The 26,323-nt window shown below is 42.8% G+C and overlaps 1 protein-coding gene across 2 annotated transcripts; it reads left to right on the top strand.

The window, feature by feature from the left end:
• Positions 1-1,149: 1,149 nt before the first annotated feature.
• Positions 1,150-23,807, top strand: SMIM7 (small integral membrane protein 7). Of its 2 annotated transcripts, none has more exons than XM_033956435.1 (5): positions 1,150-1,300; positions 8,558-8,599; positions 9,108-9,160; positions 12,545-12,635; positions 23,541-23,807. In XM_033956435.1, the coding sequence occupies exons 1-5, from the start codon at positions 1,275-1,277 to the stop codon at positions 23,554-23,556; spliced, it is 228 nt and encodes a 75-aa protein (XP_033812326.1). In that variant the 5' UTR covers positions 1,150-1,274; the 3' UTR covers positions 23,557-23,807. The 2 variants fall into 2 exon arrangements, with proteins under 2 accessions (XP_033812326.1, XP_033812325.1); XM_033956434.1 differs by having other exon boundaries at positions 1,265-1,471.
• Positions 23,808-26,323: the final 2,516 nt, after the last annotated feature.

Here is a 26,323-nt window from a genome sequence, read left to right as displayed (position 1 = left end):
TGGGCTGGAGAATGAAAGATGGGGGGGGGGGGGAGGGGGGAGAGAAAGAAATGAAAGAAAGGATGCACAGTCAGAAGGAAGTGCAACCAGAGACTCATGAAATCACCAGACAACAAAGGTAGGAAAAATTATTTTATTTTCAATTTAATGATCAAAATATGTCAGTTTTGAGAATTTATATCTGCTGTCTATATTTTGCACTATATTTAACAGGTTCGGGGGGGGGGGGGGGGTCCGGTCCCGTTTTGTGGGGAAAAAAAATAAATGGTCACGTTACTCATACCTCGGACTGAACTGTTGTTACATCCGAAAGCAGAGGAGTTCGAGTGGGATGAATGAAACCCCAGAGTTGTCTCCATCCTCCAGCCTGCCACATTAATCTGGCCCCGGCCTACGCCAACGCTCAAGTGGAGAATTTGTGAATCCATGTGTGACTATAAAACCATCACCATCACATTGCAGGTACATTCAATTCTTCGTTTTTTTCTTTGTGTGGTGTGGTGTCGGGCGGGCAATCCAACCTAAAAAGCTAGCCGGAGCCCCACGCTGTGCGGCAGGGGCAGGAAGCCAGGGCTACACAAGTTTGTCTGTCACATGAGTACAAGAGCCACGCTTACTACAAAACTCTTGTGCACATGTGCCAAGCCATGTTCCTCCCCTTTACTTTTGTTCTCACAGTCTTACATGCAATTAGTGTTGAGCGCATCAGAGAACTCTTTTTCTGCCTGTTCCTGCTATTCTGGGGTGCTGTTCCTTAAAGTGCTGCAGTTCCGGGCCACCACAGAAGCTAGCCCAACTTTGGATTTAATCAGAAATACATCGTACATGGAAAGCTAATTCCAAAATGATTTCTCAACTTGACTTCCATCCTAAAATGTACTTTGCATTTTGTTCTCCGTTTGCCATAGGGACACTAAAGCCGCTGCAGACGTTGCGCAGGAGAAAGGAGCGTGGCCCTTTTAGACAGCAGCCACTTAAACTTTCCTCGTTGGAGGCAAGGGGCGGATTCATAAACCGAATCGAATCTCACTCTGCCTCCTCCCCCACCGCTTTTAGATTTTAGGTTTGTAAACAATCCCTGACGTCACGCCGTCTGCGACTCTCAACGATGACAAGTTTGAAGGCGCTTCCTCTGCCGCTCAGCTAAACTCTACGTATAGGGAGGGATCTCTTGGGCTTGCTGTGATTGGTTGTCGGTCGGGGATAGGAGCCGGAAGCTTGGTAATTGAGTTGGGTGACAGGCCACTCGAAGTTCCTGGTGCGGTGGCCTGAAGATGATCGGAGACGTGTTATTATTCGGGTAAATGAGCTCTTATTCTTCCGAACTGCACCGACTGCAAACCTTTTTCTCGTTGGTCGAAAACCTTAGCGTAAGCTACATTTTTCTGCCTTTTCTTTTGGCCTGGTTCCTGGATCTCTCCTTTTTTATCCTGGCAATTTTTATTTCTCGAAATAGCATAAAACCCCAAAGGTACAAAATTGCTTAGATAGCTTGTAAGCACTTCATAAGAAAATTTTAAAAAGCTCTTGTCTACTGTTACTGCATTCTACGTCTCTTCTTGCTTATGTTTATTTGTTTAACCGCTTTTCGGGGAAAAAAATTATATTTACCGTACAGTATATTTCTTTGTTGTAGTAATCTGCTCCTCAGATGTGCGTGGTGCTCCACTTATACTTAGGTGAAGAGGAGAAGCTGGAAAAATAAGAGGGATCAGGATTTTGGTTTTCGTAAAAGCGTTTTTGTTAGTCCATTATATTCTGTAAATAATCCGGTCTGCTTTTGTTAATTTGGTAAATATGTGAATGTGTTTATGTACATTTATTTAGGATTTAGAATATTCCAGAGGGTTTGCAGTCTAAGGGATCCTTTAAAGTTTAATATGTACTGATGGCCCAGAGCTTTCTTTTGTTTAATGTTACCAGTATGTATATTATTGTTTTTAATTGTGTGTATAATTTGTGAACGTCTTAGAATTTTTAGATTGTGCAGTACAGAAATAATAAAGTCAAGTCAAATCTATAATGCAAATGTAGCATATTTATTTATCTTTTTAGTTTAAAGGACACCATGCCATAGATATAATTTATTGCTGTCATTGGTAATAACTTGTTCATTTTTTATTTTCATTAATTTTGCATCTGGATGAGAATTAGGGCTGATTTTATGTTTCTCAAATTCTAGGATGTATGAACCCTACATAGCAACATCATGAACATGTGGCAATTGCTGTTTAATATAATCCTACTACAAAAATGCCCATGACTAATCACCCTTAAATCAATAAATAGACTCTACAAAGTGGTATAATCTTCTTCTGTTATATAATTTTCTTTAACACTATTGTAGTAGTTCTATGACCATGGATATATTACAGGGAAAAGGTTACCTCAAGTGCTTGCGGCTGTATGATTTTAGATCACGTCTTGTTATATCAGCCAAATGCAAGCTATCATTGGTTCCTTATATTTTCCCTATTAACATTTCATTTATTAATTCATTTATTATTCAATTTATTAAAAGATTTTATCCAACTACTACCAATATATTAATGCTTATGGGGTTGTCAAGCTATACCTATTGGATATTGTACTTAGCTTTGGCTCCCCAGTCAGCTGGGAATAATCTCTTGTTCCCGCTTAGCAAAGAGCTGACAGATTATTGCTTCTTCCTTTACAATAGCAATGTGTTTCTGCATTCAAGAGCATCTCTGTTTCACTCCATCTAGAGCAGTGTTTTTCAACCTTTTTTGGGCAAAGGCACACTTGTTTCATGAAAAAAATCACGAGGCACACCACCATTAGAAAATGTTAAAAAATTTAACTCTCTGCCTATATTGATTATATATAAAGTAATTCTCTTGAATAGGAATCAAATAAACACAAAGAAAGTATTTTATAATTACTTTATTACGAAATAAAAATTATAAAAATTATAAAATACTTTATTCAGTGCGAAACCTGGGCCTGTTTGGCTGAACACAAAGCTGATATTCTGGCTGGAATCGAAGAAAGACACACACGTAGCTCTTCGTCAACAGCTCTCAGTCTCTCTCTGTATTTGGTTTTTATAGCATACAAAAATAGACAAATATACCCTCCATCCTTTTTATTAAACCACAATAGCAGTTTTTAGCGCAGGGAGCTGCGCTGAATGTCCAGCGCTGCTCTTGACGCTCATAGGCTCCCTGCGCTAAAAACCACTATTGCGGTTTAGTAAAAGGTGACCATATTGTAAAATATAGACAGCAGATATAAATTCAGAACTGTGCATAGTAAGTGAAGGGAAGTTTCATCTCTGGGAATTTACCCAGTTAACTATTAAGTTATTTGGGCAAATTCCTTTGAAAACTGTAATACTGCCTCCACTTTGCTAAATTTAAAATAAAATCATTTTTCCTACCTTGTCTGGTGATTTCTGGTTGCACTTTCTTCTTCTGACTGTGCATCCAATCTTTCTTCCCTTCTATCAGCCTGTATGCTTTCTCTCCTCCACACCTCATTCCCTCCTCCAACTTTTTCTTCCTCTCTCCCTGACCTTTCTTTCTTTTTTTTTCTTCTTTCCTTCTGTTTCCCTGCCTGCCCCCTTTCTTTCTTTCTCCCTGCCGTTCCCCAAGCCACTGCCACTGCCGCTGCCATCGGGGAACAGGACCCACCAATGGATAACAGGCCCCAAAGCAGACGCCGACGCATGCTCTCCCTGCTTTGGGCCGATCAGTCTTCCTCTCCCCGACGTCAATTCTGCAATCGGAGAGGAAGTTCCGCCCAGCCAGGCAGCGATTGGCTGGCCCGAACTTCCTCTCCGACTGCAGAATGGACGTCGGGGAGAAGAAGACTTATCGGCTCGATAGATTAGATCGCCAAGACAAAGTGAGTCCTGGGTGATCGACTCACTTTGCCTTGGCGAGCTACTGGCGCCCCTGCCTCGGGCCCCCTGTCAGCTCCGGGCCCGGCGGCCCTGCGGCACACCAGGCAACATCTCGCGGCACACTAGTGTGCCGCGGAACAGCGGTTGAAAAACACTGATCTAGAGCTTCATCAGGAATACGTCCACACATGCATATTAAGCTGTTTGCCCATGCTAACAAATAGAGAAAGAAGAAGAAACCACCTGTTAAGGAAGGCCCTGGGACTGCATACTTTAGAGTCTATTGTATTTTGCCGATTTTTCATTAAAAGTTATCAATACCATGCTTACCTACAAGTTTTTGGTTTTCTCTTCAGCCGTTATAACATTTGTGTAAACACTCTAAAGGTTACTGCTGTTCTCAGTGCAATCCAGGGGTGTTCGCACATAGAAATGGCAGTGTCCTTAATTATAGGTTAACCGCTATTCAAAATACTTGATGTCATCAACATCATGACATAGGATAACGTTTGTAACGTCATAGACATTATGGCATAAGTCGTAACTCCTAAGAATTCTTTATTCACCCAGTGCGATCCCCAAATTGCTAGCTCATATAGCAGCAATATCATATTACCTAACATATACCCCGAGCCCCTCCCCCTCCCCCCAAGAAAACAATGTGCAGCAAGATGTCCATGCTGCCAGCACACACACAAAAGATAGGTAGATACTCTCCAGAAGCAATAGAGATGGTAGGAATTCCCAAACATGGTGCACTGCCAGGCTCCAGAACGAAAGAAGAAAGAGTCGACCCGCTGCATTCCAGGTACTGAGCCGGATAAAGAAGATGGTTCACATTGGATCCAGAAAGCGTAGAGTAGCCAGATGGTAGTGAAGGCCCCAGGGACAAGTGGCAAGGACCCCTTGGGTCCTCTATGAGCAAGATATGCGTGGGGCCCCTTACACTCCACGGGGCTATAGATAAGTCCAAAAGGTTCCCGACGTCACTGGTAGTAGAAGGAGAACCAGCTTCCTCCCTGGATCTCGAGTTCCAGGCCCAGCCAGGCCTGCAGCATCACTAGCCACTCAAGGGGCTGGCAATCCCTCCAGGTAGGATTGGAGCTCTGCAAGAGTGTCCATTGTGACCGTGCCGTTGTTGTGATTGATGCGCACTTTAGCAGGATACTGGAGAGTGAATTTTATCCCCCTGGCATGAAGCTGTGTGCAGTAAGGCACCAGAGTCCGCCACCGCTCTGAAAGCTTGATGGAAAAATCCTGGAAAAGCAATATCTTGGTGCCCTGGTATTCCAGAGATCGAACTTGCCGGTAAACCTCTAAGATGCGTGCTTTAACTGTATAGTTTAGGAAATGGGCTATGACTGGTCGTGGTCAGGCCCCCTCTGCACGCGGGGTCCCAATGCGATGAACCCGCTCCACCTGTACTGGGCCCAAGGAGGATGTAAGTCCGAGGGTTTGGGGCAACCACGTGGCCATCAGGTCTCCAGGCTCCGATTCACGGACAGTTTCCGGCAGTCCAATAAGCCTCAGGTTGTTTCGGCGGCTGCGGTTTTCTGCCTCTTCAGACCGGTCTTCTAGCTGCTTAATTTGCGTCTCCAGCGCGGTTAGGCGATTGTCCACTGTTACCGCCCGATCCTCATGTGCTGAGATACGCTCCTCCGCCTGCTGGATCCTCGTGGCATGGCCTGCTATACTATCCTTCACCTCCTCCAAAACAGCGTGGAGCTTGGACAACTTCTCATCCAGCAACTTGGACAGGTGGCAGACGGAAATCTGCATGTCCGCATCGTGTTGGGGCTGAGTAGGGGATAGCGGGTTGGAGGCCACCATGTTAAAAGGCTTCGCAGGCTTTTCTTTTCCAGGCCTTGATTGGCATACCTGCCGAAAGGAGCTAGTCTGCACTCCAATGGGGCTCCTGAATAGCAGCAGGAGAGAACCCGTCAAGAACAAAACGATGTTTCAGTGCGTAACTGGCTGACAAGCATGAGTTTAGGGGTATTTTTGAAGAGGTAGAGCGGAGCTTGAGCTAAAGACGTCTGTTCAGCACGCTGTCATCACGTGACCCCCATAGCGGCAATATCATATTTATAAATTCACCGCCATTCAAACATCACAACATCATTAACTTCATAGAGTAGATTAACTCTACGATTTAAAAGCAATATTTTGAATATCTGAACTTTGTCTTAATGCATAACATATATTTAATGCTAATTGTTGTAACTCTCTTATCCAATTATTATTGGTTTTTATCTTATTATCTTTTTGTTTCATTCTTATTATCTACCATAATGCCATTATGTTATTATACTCATTTTTAAACTGTTTTTACTGTTATAATTAGAAGAAAATATGCCAATTTATTATGACATTAAGTCCCTTTGGATTTAAACTTTGAAGCCGATGGATCCATCGCTGTTCTATTTGGAGTAATTTTAGGACTTCAATAACATATGCTGTTATGCTTTTATTCAGTAGTGAACCCTCATGTTGTTTTTACTGTTGCTAATTAGTATACACAATATTTATACATATACTTTTGAAAATCAAAAAGTATGCCTGCTAATCTAACTCTACCACTGGAAACTCCTCTGTTTATTCTGAGTAAAAGCATACTTAATATAGCATTCCACAAACTGTATATATATTTTTGCCACACAATCAGGGATAATATTATACTAGACTGCCAACTTCAAAAATCAGCTGGAACATAAAGTACACAAAAATCAAAGTGGCATTTAAACTCTCATAACACACCTAAACAGCATTTGATACTTTTCAAAAACAGTGTTCAGTTTCTCTTGAATGTCAGACCAAACACCGGGCAAAAACCCGGATGTTTAAAGCATCTGTGAATTCACTCTTCAATCATTGCACGTATTTTTATTTTTAGATTTCTATAGCACGTAAAAAAGTTCAAAGACACTTATCTTGAGAGTTGTTAAGAAGTTAAAGTATTTCACTCTGACTCTGGGTTCTGACATGTTTCACTACTGCTGCTTCAGAAAATCCATAGTGCGGTAATGGTCCAAATCTCAAAAAATGGTCTGTAACAAAAAATAAATGAAACAATGGGTTACAATGGGTTACAATCTGTCACATTAAACATCTCAAAAAACTCTTAAACTGCAAAAACTGTAAAGCTGTCATGGAAACTCAGGAAATACCTGTCTCACTCGGCCAGATCTTCAACTTGCAGACAAATGAACTTCAAAAACCGCTCTTCTTTTCAAGTGCACAGATCGGAAATGACATCGCCCGCTTAGCGCAGGACTGGTTGAAACATTTAAACACCTAAATAGGCCATAGCACAATCAAGGGTGATGTAAAAATGCCCACTATTCCACTTCCTTGTTGAGACCCAATGTTGCCATTGTCTCCCATCAATAAATCCATTTTTGTTCCTTTCTCCACAGCACCTCCATAAAGTTGGCACTCCTAGTCACGCTAGGTGCTTTAAGATTTTTCCTACCAATGTGCTGTGAGGGGGGCTGACAGGTCCCCTCTACGGATTTTACTCAGATGTTCCACCATACATGTCTTGATATTCTTTACAGTATGGCCTATGTAAAACAGGCCACACGGACACACTATCAAATATACTACTCCAATGGAGTTACAGTCTGTAGTTACCTTAGATTGAAAAATGTATCTTAACTGTGGATGTCTGATAAGTTTCACTCATAACATGCAAGCAAGTAGAGCATTAGCCACACCTTCTATGACCCATCTCCTCAGGAGTTTGCACAGGGCTTTCAGGCAGATATTGGGAACGCATAACTTTTTGCGTATGCATGGGGGAGAAATCTTTGTGATATAGTTATGCATTCTCAATATCTGCCTGAAAACCCTGTGCAAACTCCCGAGGAGATGGGTCATAGAAGGTGTGGCCAATGCTTTACTTGCTCACAAGTTACGAGTGAAACTTTATTATAAAATCTAAATGCCTTTTTTGTTTTATTAGAGATTCTTAATAATAATGATAATAAAATTTGTGTATTGTGCTCAGTCACCTCTACAACGGTCACATTTGAAACAGATACAATAACCACGACTCTTAAGGAACCATCATGGCACAATACTGTTCCCTCACCTAATTCATTCAATTAAAGCATTATTTTCTCTATTGATGTCTCTTGCTAGTTAGCGTTCTTGTACTTTTAAATAAATATGCTTTTACACTGGTGGGAACTAATAGTTGAAATTGCACTTATCTTTTCCTGTGCTGTAAATGAAATTCAGCAAGCCAGGTCCACTTAAAGTCGTGTCTTCAATGCTCTGCGACATCCAAACATGAAAAATTGTGATGTTGCGGAGCATAGAAGGCACAACTTTAAGTGGACCTGGCTTGCTGAATTTCATCTACAGCACAGGAAAAGATAAGTGCAATTTCAACTATTTGAGCAGATATAGGTAATTTCCAATTAGGAGGTGGCATTGCTAGTATTAAGCAAACACAAAAAGTCCAACAGGACAGAGAATCCATGGGTATAAAACAGTACAAAAGGAAGTGGGAACGGACAATGAGCACTCCACTGAAGATCACTGATGTAAAACCAACTTGTTTATTTCATAAAAGGACACAAGCAGCTTCTGGGAGTTGTTTTGGGTATCCTTTCACGCTATCAGGAAGCTTCCTTAGCTGCTTTCATTATCTGAATTCTGTTAACATTTTCTTCTCATTTTTTTCAGGACATTGCTCATGAATGCAGGAGCAATCCTAAATTTTAAACTGTAAGTTCTTATTTTTATATCTTTGTAATAACTTTGGTGTTGCAGTGCTTATAGTTTCTGTGTACCCTCATGCACATGTTCTATCTCCTTTCCCCACTGCATGACCTTGACAATCAAAATGGTTTTTCTGCTGCTTGCTTGGGAGCTGCTGTGCTGCCTGTAGTAAACAGTAACTGTCAACTCATAAGACCCTCTGGGTTGACCCTGTCTAGCCTTTTGCCCTGGGTCTATTATATTAGGTGCTCTTTGATCCCTCCCTGGCTGTAATCATAAGGCTCTGTGTTCCAAGCATGCTTGAATTCTGTCATAGGTTTGTATACATTTGCTCCTACTAGTAGAAGATTCCAGGATTCTATCACTTTTTCGGTAAAGATATATTTCCTTAAAATTTCCCCTCTTCCTATCCAATCTGCTTTTGCTGTGGAAAATGACATTTTTTCACCTTTATATGTTTAAAATCTAGCAAGTTTCAATTTCTTTATGCAGTTTTATTTCTCTTTCTCAACAGAAAAAGGAAGGACACTCAGGGATTTGGAGACGAATCTCAAGAACCAACTACAGGTAACTGGGGCCCTCACATTTGCAGTTTTAAATAGTTGAGATGAAGTGGTTACAGTTATAAATTCAAATGTGAAAATGTGACAAAATTTAGCCTTCTGGATATATTTTTTATTTCTAAGTATAAGTTAGTTGGATGAATAGTTAGCTTGGAGGCTCACAATTTCAAATTATAAGTTTGTCCTTAATCAAGTTTATTCTGTGCCGAACGTTTGCATCCTCAAGTTCCTTTCAAACACTGCCTTCTATTAAACAGACAGCCAGGATCTTCCTTGTTCAAAGAAAAGCAAATCTACATTTAGGGCTCCTTTTATCAAGCCGCGCTAGTGGGGTTAACGTGCGTGACATTTCATCCCGCGCTAACCCCCTGGCCAAAAACTACCGCCTGCTCAAGAGGAGGCGGTAGCGGCTAGCACGGCTGGCGGCTTAATGCGTGCTATTACGCGCATTAAACCACTAGCGCGGCTTGATAAAAGGAGCCCTTAGTCTGTAGGGTTGCAGAAATCTGAAATTTTTTTGCAGAAATCTGAGAATTGTTCATCAATACTTGTTGGAGACTTTTGATGGGGAAGTGGGAAGTAAATTTGAGCTGTATTATGTCTCAGGTCATGGGATAGGAGGTAATGTCCTTTTATGGATTGAGAACTGGTTGAAAGACGGAAAACAAGAGAGTGGGTTTAAATGATCAACATTCTCAATGGAGAAGGGTGAATAGTGGGGTTCCCCAGGGGTCTGTGCTAGGACCACTACTTTTTAACATAATTATCAATGATCTAGAGATGGGAATAACTAGTGAGATAATTAAATTTGCTGATGACACAAAGTTGTTCAAAGTTGTTAAATCGCAAAAGGATTGTGAAAAATTGCAAGAGGATCTTGTGAGACTGGAAGACTGGGCGTCAAAATGGCAGATGATGTTTAATGTGAGCAAGTGCAAAGTGATATATGTGGGAAAAAGGAACCTGAACTATAACTATGTGATGCAGGGTTCTGTGTTAGGAGTCACTGCCCAGGAAAAGGACCTAGGTGTCATTGTTGAGGATACGTTAAAACCCTTAGCTCAATGTGCGGTGGCTGCTAAGAAAGCAAATAGAATGTTAGGAATTATCAGGAAAGGAATGGAAAACAAAGATGAAAATATTATAATGTCCTTATATTGCTCTATGGTATGGCTGCACCTTGAGTACTGTGTGCAGTTCTGGTTACCAATCTTAATAAATATACAGCGGAATTAGAAAAGTGTGATAAAAAAGATGAAAGGGATGGGATGACTTCCCTATGAGGAAAGGTTAAAGTGGCTAGGGCTCTTTAGCTTGGAGAAGAGATGACTCAAGGGTGATGTGATATAGAGATCTATAAAATGAGTGGCGTGGAAAGGGTAGATGTGAATCATGTGTTCACTTTTTCTAAAAATACTAGAACTATGAAACATGTGATGAAGCTACTAAGTAGTAGACTTAAAACAAACCAGAGAAAATATTTCTTCACACAACATGTAATTAAACTCTGGAATTTGTTGCAGGAGAATGTGGTGAAATTGGTTAGCTTGGTTAATTTCCTAAAAGAGAAGTCCATAGGCTGTTATTAAGATGGCTTAGTGAAATCCACTGCTTAATCCTAGCATAAGCAGCATAAAATCTATTTTACTACTTGGGATCTAGCTAGGTACTTGGGACCTGGGTTGGCCACTGTAAGAAACTAGGCTTGATGGACCTTCGGTCTGTCTCAGTATGGCAATTCTTATATTTGGAAAGGCACTCGTTAAATCCAGAATCTTCAAATCTGAGCCATGCCAAGACTAGTAGGATCTGAAGGAGACTTGGTGCTCTTCTGGATCATTATGTGACACTAGTGAGGATATGGTGGAGATTTCCTGGCACTGGAGTAACCCAAATGTTTGGAATGATAAGGATGAATGTGGTGGTGGTTTGCTGGTGAGCATCTATTCTGATCCTGTAAGTGGCAACTAACATATTTTATTTATTTGGATTTACAAGTGGAAGGCACTTCAAAACTCAGAGATGTTTAGTGCTAAAAATTCTTATTAGCCAAGGATTTTGACCAAAGAGCAGCAGTGACATGCACATTCAGGCTAGCATCTTCTGGCTCTTAATCCTGGGAAATATTGATGGCTTTGTAAGGAATGTGTTCAACGTCCTGAAGCAATTTTGAGACCTTAGATGCTATTTGCTTGGCAGGTAATAAGTGGCTATTACACTGTCTGTTTGTGCCTAGTCCTGCTCGAGACAAAATGCTTGTGATCATCGATGAGATAAGCACACGAGGTGCATTTTTGAGTCTGAATAAATTCCTGTGTACTTTGCCCCTGCTGTTTCTGTGAGCAGTGGGATAGATAAAACAGCATGCAGTCATTTGAAAATAGTAATTGGGTGTGCATTGTTTCCCCATCCTAAGTACTTCACTGAGAATGCTTCTTTTCAATCTGGTTAAAAACATGTGTTTTTTTGTGAAAAGGACAGGTTTCACCTTGGAGAATCTTGCCAGGTAACTGATGTGCTAGTAGGCGAGTAATTAACTATTCATGTGGCTATCCATGGATTGGAAGACTTGCATAAGAACATAAGAATTGCTTCTGCTGGGTCAGACCAGTGGTCCATCATGCCCAGCAGTCTGCTCACGCGGCGGCCCTTTGGTCAAAGACCAGCACCCTAACTGAGACTAGCCCTACCCGCGCATGTTCTGGTTCAGCAGGAACTTGTCTAACTTCGTCTTGAATCCCTGAAGGGTGTTTTCCCCTATGACAGACTCCGGAAGAGCGTTCCAGTTTTCTACCACTCTCTGGGTGAAGAAGAACTTTCTTACGTTTGTACGGAATCTATCCCCTTTCAATTTTAGAGAGTGCCCTTATGTCATGTATCCCCCTTTTATGAAGCCGCATTAGGGTTTTTTATTGCCAGCTGTGGCGGTAAAAGCTCGGATGCTCATAGGAATTGTATGAGCTTAGGAGTTTTTACCGTTGTGGCCGGCAATAAAAAACCTTAATGCGGCTTCATAAAAAAAAAAGTGGGGGGGGGGGTATTAGTGAGAGCAGGGGAAGTCCTTGCTGTTTTTGAGAGCTCTAGAAATTGTTTTGCATCCATTATCAGGAAGAAAGACTGGCTTGTTCCTGAATGTGCCCAAACATGCCTCAGGCTAATACCAAATCCTAGCAGATTGATCCAGGGACTCTGTTGAAGTTTTTTTTTTTTGTTGTTGTTTTTTTTTTAAATTTAGATTGGGAGTAAAGGGCTAATTCAGAAACTGAATTTGCAAACAAGTGGCTTTTATTTGAAGAAAGGGCAGCAGAATTTAAAACTGTGGCTAGTGTGCCCAGTTCAATGTGCCTAACTTGTTAAAGATATCTGCTTTTTTTTATTCCTGTTTCAGGTGACAATATCAGGGAATTCTTACTGAGCCTGAGATATTTTCGAATTTTCATTGCACTCTGGAATATTTTTATGATGTTTTGCATGGTAGTGTAAGTATGGTGAAACTTATTATCACTCTGCTAGATATGTCTCCTTGTTAATGCAATCACTTTAAATGTATTTTCTTTGGCATTTTGAGCTGTCTTTTACAAACAATCTTTATAGTTGTTAGCTGTATTCAGATGAATGCCTGCAAGTACATTCTTTTGCTCCCAAGTCTGCAGAGTTTTAAGAAAAGAAAAGCAAATACTTCTAAATTAAAAGTATTTTTGTGCTTTTGGGCTGGGTTCTGACTTCTGAGTCCTTGATCCCTGATCTCTGAATAAAATAAGGAAGAATTTTGACAGATGGGTTTGGCCATTTAATATTGAAAAACTACTGTGACATAACTGGGAATTAAAGTCACGAATAGTTGTGTTTTGTTAGCCTTATTTAAGAGGGCTATTCCATTATTAATCATGGTGAAAGAGCAAGAATCTGAACACTAGTATTAAATGTTAATCAGATCCATCTCAAGTCCACCAATACCCAGAACTAACTGCCATTTCTTGAAATCTTGAGACAGGAGTAATGTCATAGGTAAGAAATTATTTTATAATTTTTTTTCACAAATTGTGCAAGTCGCCATACAAATAATTTTAAAATGCCTGTACTTTATGCATAAGCAGACAATAAAAAGAAGTCCTCAAACTGTGTTCTAACAGTGAAATAAGATCATGGCCATACTTATTACTGAGAAGAGCCACATAATCTACAATCAAATCTGTTGAACTGGCTCACCCCTGTTCCCAATTAGCAACCTGCTTAGAGTCTAGAACCCTTTAAAATATTACTACATCCTCCTTTCACATTGGCAAATGCTTGATGCCATTTATATCCTGAAGTACCTGGAAGTGTAAACACAAGATGGGTGGGTGTTGGACTGACTGCTTAATAAAAGTTAAAATGCCTGCCATGTCTGAGCCTCATTCTGACTTCCTAAGCCAGAGATTACGGACCTCTTTTACAAAGCTGTGGTAGTGATGCTGCTGCATTAAATGCACCAAAGCCCATTCAATTCCTATGGCCTTTGGTGCAATTACTGTGGCAGCATTGCTACCGTGACTTTGTAAAAGAGGCCCTGTGTTCTGGCTATTGCATATCAGTGACACCTAGTTGCAAGATATGGGTATGTATGCACTGGGGTGTAGAGGATATAATAGTCTGAGGCAGTCTCCTCTGTTTTGTCACAGGAAGCCCAGGAGGAAACTGTTTGACCAAAACTTCCTGTTTCCTTCCCACCCCCATCCAATATGGTTCACCAGTACAGTCCTATATAATCTTTCAGGCAGGCAGTAACTTTGGGGACCTAGGCTTGGAACAGATTTTGGATTGGAGGAAAATTAAGCCTATTTTTTACTTTTTGAAACACGTTTGTGAATAATTCTCCCAGTTCATAGTTGAGTAGATTCTGAGTAGATAGCACACTATTCTGTCTTTCATCAGTGATCTGTATTGATTCACCATGAGAAGAGGTAAATATACAGAAAAATATTTGGTGCAAAGATGGTGATGGTTCTCTTTTAAAGAGATTAGAGGTTCTCTGACATTGTAAGGATGATACAGTCATAAGCAGACAACCACACTCTAATCTAATCTTCCATTTGTGTGTTGCACTAACCTAAGCAGGCTCAAGGCGACTTACAGAGAAAAGGAGGGAGAGGGAAGGGACAGGGGAAAGGACAGGAGAAGTCCTAAAGCGGGAGAAGAAATAGGCAAAAGTATCAGTTGTCAAAAAAGAAGTTTCAGTTTCTTGCGAAATAATGTGTAATCATAACTGTCATGCTGTCTATAAACTTCAATGACATCACTTTATTTGTTTTAAAATCATTTATAATCTGCACATTCAAGCTATACACCAGGTACAATAGCAATACAGTTACACAAAATTGCAAATAAAATCATACAATACAATGCCTAGCTAAAAGATGTAGTTTTCAAGTCTAGTTTGTTGAAGCATTTTGCATAGCTGTTGGTGAAATGGTGGAATTCTTTACTCATTTAGGTAAGATGTTTAACCAATTACAAATTACTTATCAGCAGCAGATGAATCCAGACCTGTGGGTTAAGTCCACCTGGATTCATCTGCTGTGCCTAAAGGAACAAACATTATCATTATCAAAAACAGTTAGGGGCTGATTCTGTATAGGATGCCAGTCTTGGCAGCCACCTAAGAAGCAGCTGAGAATCGCATACCAGCATCCTATACAGAATCACGTCTGTCCTAAAGAACAGACACCTTACCCCCAATTCTCTAATCGGCTCCTGTCTATCGCAATGATAGGTAGCTCAGCCACCTATATTTGCAGAGGGATCCCTTGCCTTCAGCTGATCATGGCAAGGGAATCCCTAATCAGCTGAGCTGGCAGGACTCCCCGAAACCGTGGCTCAGCTGTTCAGGGGGAAAATACCCCTGCCGTGATTAGCTGAGCCGGCAGTGGCAGAGGATCCCCCCAACACCCACATCTGCACGGAAGAAGGCATGGCCATTCCTTCCTTCATAACACTCCTGACTCCCCCTCCCAATCCAATCAGGAAGAGGGATGCCCACTCCCTTCTGCTGCGGGGCCCCATTGATCCCCCTCCCTGTACCTTTGAAGAAGGTGAGCAAGAGGGTTGCCTACTCCCTCCTGCCTGCCTCTTCCAAAATGGTGGGCCTTCCCCTTCCCATTGCATCCTGGGATGCACAGAGGAGGGGCCTAAGGACCTAATTGGCCTAGATACCTAAGACCCCTGGTCCAATCAGGGCCTTAGGCTTCCTACCTGGTGCATCCTGGGATGCCCTGGAAGTGGCCTAAGACTCTGATTGGTCCAGATAGCAAAGGCCAGGATGGGATGCAAGGATGCTTAAGTGACAAGAAAACATCGTTCAAAAAATGGAAAAAGGACCAAACAAAGGACAACCAAATGGAACACAAAGAACACCAAAGGAAGTGTCACCGTGTGGTTAAAAAAGCTAAAAGGGAATATGAGGAGAGACTGGCGGGGGAAGCAACAAACTTCAAATCGTTCTTCAGATATGTGAAGGGGAAGCAACCGGCAAGGGAAGAAGTGGGGCCATTGGATGATGGAGACAAAAAAGGAGTGGTAAAAGAGGAAAAAGAGATAGCAGACAGGTTAAATAAGTTCTTCACGTCAGTCTTCACGAGGGAGGATACATCCAATATTCCGGAACCGGAGGACATCGTAAATGGGGATCGGGATGAAAAGCTGGTCCAACTAGAGGTAAGCCAAGAGGATGTCCTCAGGCAGATAGACAGACTAAAGAGCGACAAATCGCCAGGTCCGGACGGCATTCACCCAAGGGTACTAAAGGAACTAAGGAACGTAATAGCAGAGCCACTTTGCCAAATATGTAACCTATCCTTAAAGACTGGAGAGATCCCGGAGGATTGGAAAATTGCAAATGTCACGCCCATCTTCAAGAAGGGTTCAAGGGGGGACCCAGGGAACTACAGGCCGGTGAGCTTGACCTCGGTCCCGGGAAAAAATGATGGAAGCACTGATTAATGACAGTATCTGTGAACACATAGAAAACAATGGACAGCTAAAGACGAGCCAGCACGGCTTCTGCAAGGGTAGGTCATGCCTCACAAACTTATTGTACTTCTTTGAGGGAGTAAATAGACAGGTGGATAAAGGAGAATCCATTGACATCATTTACCTTGACTTTCAAAAAGCCTTTGACAAGGTACCGCACGAAAGATTGCTTAAAAAACTGTGGAGACACGGGGTGCAAGGGGAGGTCCACCGATGGATCAAAAACTGGCTGGCAGACAGGAAACAGAGGGTTGGAGTGAAGGGCCATTACTCAGACTGGCATGGGGTCACGAGCGGAGTTCCGCAGGGGTCGGTGCTGGGACCGCTCCTGTTCAATATATTTATTAATGACCTGGAGGCGGGAACAAATTGCGAAGTTATTAAATTTGCGGATGACACCAAACTCTACCGCAGGGTTGAAACCATGGAAGACTGCGAAGATCTGCAAAGGGACCTAACGACGCTAGAAGAATGGGCCAAAAAATGGCAAATGAACTTTAATGTAGGGAAATGCAAGGTCATGCATGTAGGGAAAAAGAACCCGATGTTCAGCTACAAAATGGGAGGATCACTGCTAGGGGTAAGTAACCTTGAAAGAGACCTGGGAGTGATGGTGGACACGTCTTTAAAGGCGTCGGCACAGTGCGCCACAGCCTCAAGAAAAGCAAACAAAATGTTGGGTATCATTAAGAAGGGTATCACGACCAGGACGAAGGAGGTCATCCTGCCACTGTATCGTGCAATGGTGCGACCGCATCTGGAGTACTGTGTCCAATATTGGTCGCCGTACCTCAAAAAGGACATGGCGGGTACTTGAGGGAGTCCAGAGAAGAGCAACTAAACTGATAAGAGGTATGGAAAACCTCTCATATACTGACAGACTGAAAAAGCTGGGGCTGTTCTCCCTGGAAAAGCGGAGACTTAGAGGAGACATGATAGAAACCTTCAAGATCCTGAAGGGTATAGAAAAAGTAGACAGGGACAGATTTTTCAGATTACGGGGAACCACAAGTACAAGGGGGCACTCGGAAAAATTAAAAGGAGACAGGTTTAAAACAAATGCCAGAAAGTTCTTTTTCACCCAGAGGGTGGTGGACACATGGAACGCGCTCCCGGAGGCTGTGATAGGCCGGAGCACGTTACAAGGCTTCAAAGAAGGTTTGGATAGGTTCCTAGAGGATAAAGGAATTGAAGGGTACAGATAAGAGTAGCGGTAGGTTATAGGGATAGTCTGGGACCATTGCTCAGGCAATGGGCCTGATGGGCCGCCGCGGGAGCGGACCGCTGGGCGAGATGGACCTCTGGTCTGCCTCAGCGGAGGCAACTTCTTATGTTCTTATGTTCTCACCCAAGGCCACTTCCAGGTGAAACTTCGCCCATGCCCAGCCTTGGGTGAGCTTAAATTACACATCTCTGTAGACCTGCGACAGATGCCTATAATGTAGGCAACCTTCCTCATCTGGGTTTTTTCTAAAAATGTGCATCCTGATTGGCTGTCAGGATGTCTACCACCTTTTATGACCAAGATGCCCGTTTATAGAATCGGCCCCTTAAAGTCTATTCTGGTGCAAGGGTATAGGAATGAATTAATTGCAGAAGGATGTCATCTAAATCTTTCAACTCCAGCTCCTTCCCCAGTGGGTTGTACGGCCACCTTAAGATTCTCCTACTGCAAGCGAATTGAAAAGGTGTCTTTCTGATCTGCTCTGCTTAATTTTATTATTTTTAAGTTTTTTTTTTTCCCTCTGTTTTTCTTTGAGGCTTCAGTGCTAAGGAGACCACTTTGGGGCAGCTCTGCCTGACGGAGGACGCAGACTCCCTGAGAAAAGTCTGCAACTAGCAGGAAAATTCTCTGCTGTACCTGTTTAGCTAGCCTGCACTAATGGATTTGGAGCTCGGGATCTGTTCCCCTTGAAGCTAACTCACATCCTGATATATCAGGAGCTTGAGTGTTGGCTGTTTAGCACCAGTGTAGGACCTTTTGGGCTTTGAGAGTGTCTGCTGCGTTTCCCCTCCCCATGTTGTGTCACATGGTTTCCTGGGGGGGGGGGGAGGGTCTGAGGTCTCAGTACACTTGGTTAAATGGCAACCTGAAGATCAAGATTTTTGGACCTGTGGATTCTGTTCTGAGGCAGAAATTCTTCTCCAGTCTTTTCATGTTCAGTGAGAGCTGACACAGGCAGGTGCCAGTAAGGTACCGTGAGTACTCATATAGCCTATGGGGAAAATTAAAGGGTTCTGAATTTGCCCAATTTGAGAGTTTCTAGAGCCAGAGGCTCCACCATCTCCAAAAAAAACCCTTTCCTGACTTTTTGAAGTTCAGAGTGTTCTACCGGGCTTTTGTTGGTGTGAAATTGCTTAATGGAGGCCATCTGGATTTTCTTGATTTTTGTTTTAAAAGTCTCTATCTGCCTCAAAACCCCTTGATTTTGGAGGACCTATTAGTATGTCATCTTTTTAAGTCAACAACTGTGCTGCAATGCACATTAATATAACTCTCTGTGGAATTTTCTTCCTGGGGTGGATGGTGCCAATTTTGTGAGGTGGGAAGCAGGGGGGGATTCAATTAGTGGAGAACGATGGGAGGATCAAATCTTTTGATCAGTTGTGTACGGAATTTGTGCTCCCTCTTGCTGATGGATTTGCTTACATGCAGCTGTGTCACTACATTGCTTCTTTACCCTCTTGCCATTTAACGGCTTCTTGTCAGGAGTTGTTGTCTATGGCATTTACCATTTGATCTCAACTCCCTGTTCCTCTTAAATTTCATCATAGACACCTGAAGGATGAGTCCCCCCTTCTTGACCATATCCGATTGCGAGACTCCTGGGCTCGTGATCTCAATATAGTATTGCCTGATGATGTGATTTTAAATGCTGTTAAAAAATTGCCTGCTTTACGTAAATATACCACATTTTGGGTACAACATTACAAACTGGTCCTGCGATTGTATATCTCCCCTAAGAGGGCTTATCTTTCTGGGTTCTGAGCCTCTGCTGCTTGTCTTCGCTGTGCCGCTTCTGAGGCTGGTTTGGGACATATGTTTTGGACCTGTCCTATCCTTCAATCCTTTTGGGATGACATTTTTTTTTTGTGTGGAACATATCTGGAATGTTACCATACAACGTTCCCCCTTGTTCTTATTTGGAGCCCTGCTCCATTTTTACCCTAGACGATGAGGGGCTGCAGCTTTTCTCCGGTGGACTGTATTGATTGCTCTGAAATGCATTTTGCTTAAATGGTTGGAGGCGGATGTTTCTGATTTTTCCTTTTGGCGCTGTCGCCTGATAACACACCTGTTGTGGGAGCACAGGGATGTGCAGGATTTTTCCTCCTTGTCCAGGCGCACTTTTCAGCGCACTTGGGAGCCCTTTTGGAACACTATGACCCCAGTGGCTCGAAGTCGCTTGTTGAACTGTTGACCAGTTGTTCTTTGTTTCTTGCTGAGCTCATTGCTCCTGTAGGGGGCTCTATGTATATTTCTCTTTTCTGAAGCATTCATTGGATGGTGGCTGGAGGACTGGGGGTGGTTTGGGGCAGGGGCGGCAGGTTTGGGGGGGAGGGGGGTTGCCTGGTATATGTTGATATAATAATCTGATACTTCCTGTTTTGATGTGCTTCTTGTTCCTTATTCTCGTTCAGCTCAATAAAATATATTTGACAATAACTCTCTGTGGGAGCTGAAACTGGAACAGCAGCCGGTCATGAGCCACACAAATTCTCAGACCACTTTTTTTTCGGCGCATCCAGACATCACTGCATTGGTCATGGAATAGTGGGACACTCCAGAATGTTCCTTAAGGGTGGTTAAGGCTATGTCTGGGCTATACCCCATAGCTCCTGAATTTCGACAGCTTTTTCAGCCAATAGTGGATTCCTCGGTGGCTCAGGTTACTAAACATACCTCCTTACCTAAAGGATGTGCAGCATTGCAAGGTGAATGTGGTCTTAAAAAGGTAATTTGAATTCCTGGTTTTGGGGATCAAAGCTGCAGCAGCAGCATCGTTTGTGCCATGTGCATGACACACGAGGTTACATCAGACTTCAGCATCAGAGGATGACATATGCCCCCAGCTGGTGCTGGAAGAGGTGGATTATGTGACAAATGCCCTGTATGACATCATCAGAGTCATGAGCAAGGTTTTGGCTTGGGCTGCTTCTGCTCGCAAAATGCTCTGAATCAGGCAATGAACAAGAGATTCAGCTTCCAAAGCTACTTTGAGCAGGCTTCATTTTAAAGGGCAAATGTTCTTTGGTAAGGAGTTGGATGGCCAGCATGGCAGATCGCTGACCAAAGACCTTGCCAAACATGAGACCGTGTGCTCCCAGGAGGGCCAGTTGGGGTAATTTTTATGGCCAGCATGGCAGATTGCTGACCAAAGACCTTGCCAAACATGAGACCGTGTGCTCCCAGGAGGGCCAGTTGGGGTAATTTTTATGGCCAGCATGGCAGATTGCTGACCAAAGACCTTGCCAAACATGAGATCATGTGCTCCCAGGAGGGCCAGTTGGGGTAATTTTTGAGGCTCTCAACAATACTACAGAGGCCCCTCTGTGCAAAGATCTTTTTCATGGATCTAGGCAGAAGTTTGGCAGTACTAGATGACCTCAAGCCTCTGATTCTTGAGACGGGGCAGTCTTCAATCAAACACAATTACACTAAGCCGGTAGTCATGCTCCTGCAAATAGGAGGGAGACTGTCAGCTTACTGGGAAGCCTGGGCACAGATTTCTTCAGACCGCTGGGTACTGGAACTTATTCAAGAGGAACACAAGATCAAGTTTTATTGCCCTCTACCAGATCTCTTTGTGGATTCTCTGGTAGGTAGACCAGAAAAAGCAGCCAGGGTCCAAGCGACAGGTCAAAAACTTTTGGATATTCGAGCCATAGAGCCCATTCCCGAAGAAGAATCGGTCTCAGAAAGATACTCTATGTACTTCATAGTGCCCAAGAAAGGCTCAAAAGACTGGAGGTAAATTCTAGACCTGAAGTCTATAAATGTGGTATTGAGAGTGCCACGCTTCAGAATGGAGACCATTCAATCGGTCATTGCGGCAGTGGCTCCAGGGGGATTTTTTATCTTCACATTCCCATATTCCTGGACCACAGGAAATATTTGAGATTCCATGTTCTGGAGAGACAAAATTGGAAAAGCCTTGCCCTGGAGGCCACGAGGACCCTTGCAAGATCCCAGACTTCCTGCACCACCACACGCTTGTTTCATTTCTTTTTTTTTCCAATTTAAACACTTTATTTAATATTCAAAATTGTAATGACAAAAATATTCAAACTTACAACAGCCAATATATATACAGCAGCATGTGATTTTCCTAATTGAACCCTTTCTACCCAACCCTTCCCCCTCCCATGAAGGTTAGATTTTGATAGTTTATTTTACTGAAGTTGTTCTAGTTTTGTACTAGTTTTAGTAAGTTGGATAACTGTGATGAGCCAATGTATTATGTATGTTTTCTTTGTAAACCGCTTAGGTCTTAGGCGGTGTAAAATTTTTTGAAAATAAATAAATAATACGGTACAGTCAACAGCGAGAACATAGGGGAGAATATGGTCCCAGCATTAATGCTTAATCCTTATGGCTAGCTCTCCATTTCTCATAAACATTCCAGACCTTATAATAAGGGAGCATTGTCTGCTGTCTAGTTGCCGCCAGTTTACACATCATTTGGACATAATCCAGCCTGCATAGCAGACCGTGTTTAGGTATCTTAGGGGACTGCCAGCACCGGGCTAATGCCAAGTGTGTAACTGTAAATAGAAACTCTGCTAAGCGGTGTTCCTGTGGAGAATATCCCGGAATAGCAACATTGAACTAGTATGGGGCAATGTTTACCAGTAATCTTTACCAAAATTTGACCTACCATATACCCAGTAGCCATTCACATAAGGACAGGTGTGTTAATTTGGTCCATGCTAGTACTTTTGAGCACCTTTCTATTTTGAGTTTTTCTCCTGTTGTCAGCAACAAGTTTGTGTAGGATAGTGTGTTGAAGTTTCCGAACCATAAGATCTTAAGTTTTCAGTTTGTCAAGTTTGAGAAAGTTCATTGTGGCCCATTTATAGAGTTCATTGATAAATCTTCCTATGTGTGCTATGGTGTCATCAAAATGTCTTTAGCTAGGCACATTATCAAGGTAAGAACCTAATCCTCCATAGAAACATAGAAACATAGAAATAGACGGCAGATAAGGGCCCACGGCCCATCTAGTCTGCCCACCTTAATGTCCCTCCCCTACCTTTGCCCATTTTATTTTGTAAATGTGTTGCTTAAGTTCTGCTACTGTGTAATGAATGTAAACTGCGCTGAACTTGGAAGGCTAGCGTGGGTTATAAGCATTAAGTATAATGTAATTAAAATTCCAAATAGATCTATGACCAGTTTTAAACTCCCTCTGCAAATGTTGTGCAAAAAGGATAGACCTTCAGGATTGCTCTGTGGGGCAGTGAAAGGCAGACAGATCTCCCTCCTGAGAGATACACCTTAAAGCTTTTGCATTTGGTAGCATCATGGCCCCGTAGGACTAGATTCTGTATAAGGCATCAAAAAATTAGTGCTAAGTGCTATTCTATAAACGCCACCCAACTTGCAGCACCCTTGATAGAATAGGATTTTGGCTCTGGGATCCGTGCCAGATTTTTGATGCAAGTGAAACCTGGTGTAAATCCTCGCATCTAAATTGGGCACAGAGTGGCCTTATTCTGTACTGATGCATACAAATTCTAGGAATGCTCCTGACCCTTGGATTTATGTGGAAAAATTTGCATGCACATTTTTATAGAATAGTGACTAAAGAAGTGCACATAAATGTAAATTATTGCCAATTAGCACCAATAATTGAATTGTTAGCGTCCAATTAATGGTGCTAATTGGCTCATAAGCAATTGTGCATGCAAATTGGGTGCAAGCCAAAATTTGTTGTAAAATTTGAGCGCCATATATAGAGTTAGTGGGTTGGTGTCTGACAGCTTTCCTCTGGCTCATTTGGGCTTCCAGCCCAGTTAGACCTAAGCTATGGTGCAATTAGACCTTCGGTAGCAATTGCCTAAGGTCCTTCCCCCATCTTTATTTCCATTCTCTCTTCCTCTCTAACACAGACCTTTTTGGTTGCAAGACCCATACCAAAGCACCATCAGCAATCCAAGCGATGTATGTTTTTGAGTTTGTCTGCAGTCAGCACTGTTGGGCAGTTAGGAATTCCAGTCCTTACTGACTCCTGAAGCAGGACCCAGTTCTGGGAATCAAACCTGGATCATTTACTCAGCAATGCACCAACCAAGTGTTTTCTAGATTAAATTTTTTTTGAACTACAATACATAGTACACAGCTCTCTTACCTTGTTTTGTTTTCATTCCAATAGATTATTTGGTTCTTGAATGTCGAGTTTGGCTACCAATGGGATCCGAAAAATGGGCCACTGCTTCCAGAAAATCTATAAACTCTCAAACAATGAGCAGAGCCTCTCATGCTGAAAATGTTATTTCCACAGTCTCCAGTTTTTGAAACAAACATAAAATTGTAGATTGTTATTTCGTATTTTGTAATATTAAAGGGACATGTACAGAAATAGCTAATGGTTTTAATATCTTTTATATAATTGTGGCTTAGATTTTGATCTAAGATAGTACACAGGCTATTCTGCAGTCTAAATTCATGAGGACAGAGTGAAGACTTTGGGCGTCATTCACTATTGCTTTTTCTATGCTGTGCCTATGAGAAAAAAGCTTAGTAAATCAGGCCCTTAATGTGGTCACTAACATGGTCATTCCAGAAGTGTCACAAACTGTGGAACATAAAAAAGTATAACCTGCCTGCTGTTTGGTCTGTTAAGTGTTTTACTGAATTTCTGATGGTTTCTCTGACTCAAAAAGTACCATTTAAAGAATAAAAAGAGTGGCCTTGTGGCTTGATGATAGTATAGTGAATGCCATGTAAGAGATCTGTGTTCATACTCTGAGCCTGGATTCTGTTTTTCATTCCAGCTAGGGCAGCATTCACAATCTCAAGACAGGAGAGGAAGGGAATCCTACCTGTTGCACAACCTAGCAACTATGAGACTATGTACTCCTAGACTTGGGGCACTCTTCAGGAGCAGTTGTGACCTATGGCCCCTCACGAAAGGCTGTAACTGAAGTGGCTGGGGATATATAATAAGAGACATTCTTTAGCAAAGACATAGGATTCTATACTATAGCTGTTGCTTCCCATTAGTTGTGAATCTGCAGAAGGGTGTCACTCAAATTCTGAACTCCCCTTTTGCAGTGGAGAACATCTCCCTTTTCAGTTTTTTCTTTCTGCAAGCAAAGTCAGAAGGTGTGTTCTGATCTGCTTTGCTTTCTTCTTTTTTGGGGGTATTTTTACCATTGGTTCTCTATTTTCCTGCATGGCTTCATTGCTCAGAGGTTCCCTTCTTGGGCTTACTCCACTAAGGAAAGGATGCAGTCCCACAAGGGCAGACTCCTGCTCACAGGCCAATCTCTTAGTACGTGCGGAGCCAGCCTGCTTTTGTGTCCTTTCAGGAGCTCGGGGTCCATTTCCCTAGAAGCTTGCTCATCAGAGGCTTGAGCGCAGGCTGTGGGGCCCCTGTGTAACAAGTCTCTGGGTATCCGAGAGTCAGCTGTAAGTTTTCTCCCCTGATGTGTCATGTGGATTTTCAGGGGTGGGAGTCTGTGGTCAGGGTCCCCCGGCCGGCAGCCAGAAGATCTCCATTGGTGGACTTGTTCGTGGCACGTTCTGAGGCAGAAATCCTTTCCCTGCTGCAAGCTGACAGGTACCAGAAGTCACAGTAAGTACTCCCATTATTTCCTGTAAGTAAAATTGGGGGTGGGGGTGGGGGAGCGAGGTCTGAAAAAGCCAGATGTGAGGGTTTCTGAGGATAGTCAGGTTCCCCCATCTCCAAAATCCATTTTGACATTTTTTATTTTTCAGTTCAGCTCCCACGGGCCATTTTTGGTGCAAATTTTCTGGCGGCAACCATCTTGGATTTTTAGCTATTTCTTTATTTATTTTCCCCCAGTGTGCTTTTTTTCTGCCTCAAAACCCCTCATTTTTCCTAGGGATCATCTGCAATGGATGCCCCAAGCCAGTCTAGCCCTAATTCATGCATTTTTTGTGCAGGTTTACTGGTTGAGGAAAGGTCATGTTCCACGTGCCGCGGAGTGTGAGAGGACGAGGCAGGAGCTTCAGGGCTCAGTTCTCTTCAGTCCTCCAGGGTGTTAGAGCCTCAAAAAGCTCAATCTGCAGGGAGGAGATCCCATTCAAAGGCCACATGCAGTGAGAGGGTGAAACACAAATGTGTAATGGTAGAGGAGGCCCTACTTCCTCAGTCTGGGGTCTTGCAGGGGCCCTAATGGCCTCCAGTGCAAGGCTTTTCCAATTTTGTCAGTTTTTTGTGGAAAGTCTACTTAACAGGCCTGGGGAGCACTGCGCTGCATGTGAATGTAGCAGCTACACCTCATAGGGATTTGGTTCCCAAGCAGGTGTCTCTGCCTCATACCACGCCAGCTCCTAGTGTCAGTGGGAGGACTGGAAGTCTCTTTCCATGCCTTTGTTATCATAAGGCTCTACTGTGTCTTTGGATGATTTGAGATCCCTTTTTGGGACCAAAGGTCAGGAGGTAAGGGTGGCTATGGATCATGGTGATCATCCCTAAGTGCGCTGTCTTTTCAAATAAGCTTCCTTTTCGCATGTCATTTCTGACACCCTCTCTGTTGAAGCTCAGTCCCCAGCATCCTCTACCTCTTGGTGTTAAGTTGAGTGGCACTAATGCACAGACTACCTTTTTTCAAGTTCATACAGACATTACCTACTTAGTTATTGACCAATGTGAGTCACCTGCAGGCTCTCTAAAGGTGGTTAAAGCTATGTCTAGGCTCTATCCTATGACTCCAAACTTCCAACAGTTGTTTTTGCAGTCGAAAGTGGATTCCACAGTACAGCAAATGACTAAGTGCACCTTCCTTCCTAATAAGGGAGGAGTGATGCTGAAGGACACACAGGACTGTAAAGTGAATGTGGTCCCTTAAAAGACAGTTTGAAACACTGGCTTTGGGTATCAAAGCTGCAGCAGCTGCCTCCTTCGTGGCACGAGTCTGTCATACCAGTCTGTGCACTAATCCTTTGGAGCTGGGGGATGCCTGTCCC

This window comes from Geotrypetes seraphini, chromosome 8 (genome assembly GCF_902459505.1).
Source record: "Geotrypetes seraphini chromosome 8, aGeoSer1.1, whole genome shotgun sequence".
Lineage (NCBI taxonomy): Eukaryota > Metazoa > Chordata > Amphibia > Gymnophiona > Dermophiidae > Geotrypetes > Geotrypetes seraphini.
The sequence above is the reverse complement of the archived record's forward strand: the minus strand, read 5'-3'. Positions and strand labels throughout refer to the sequence as shown.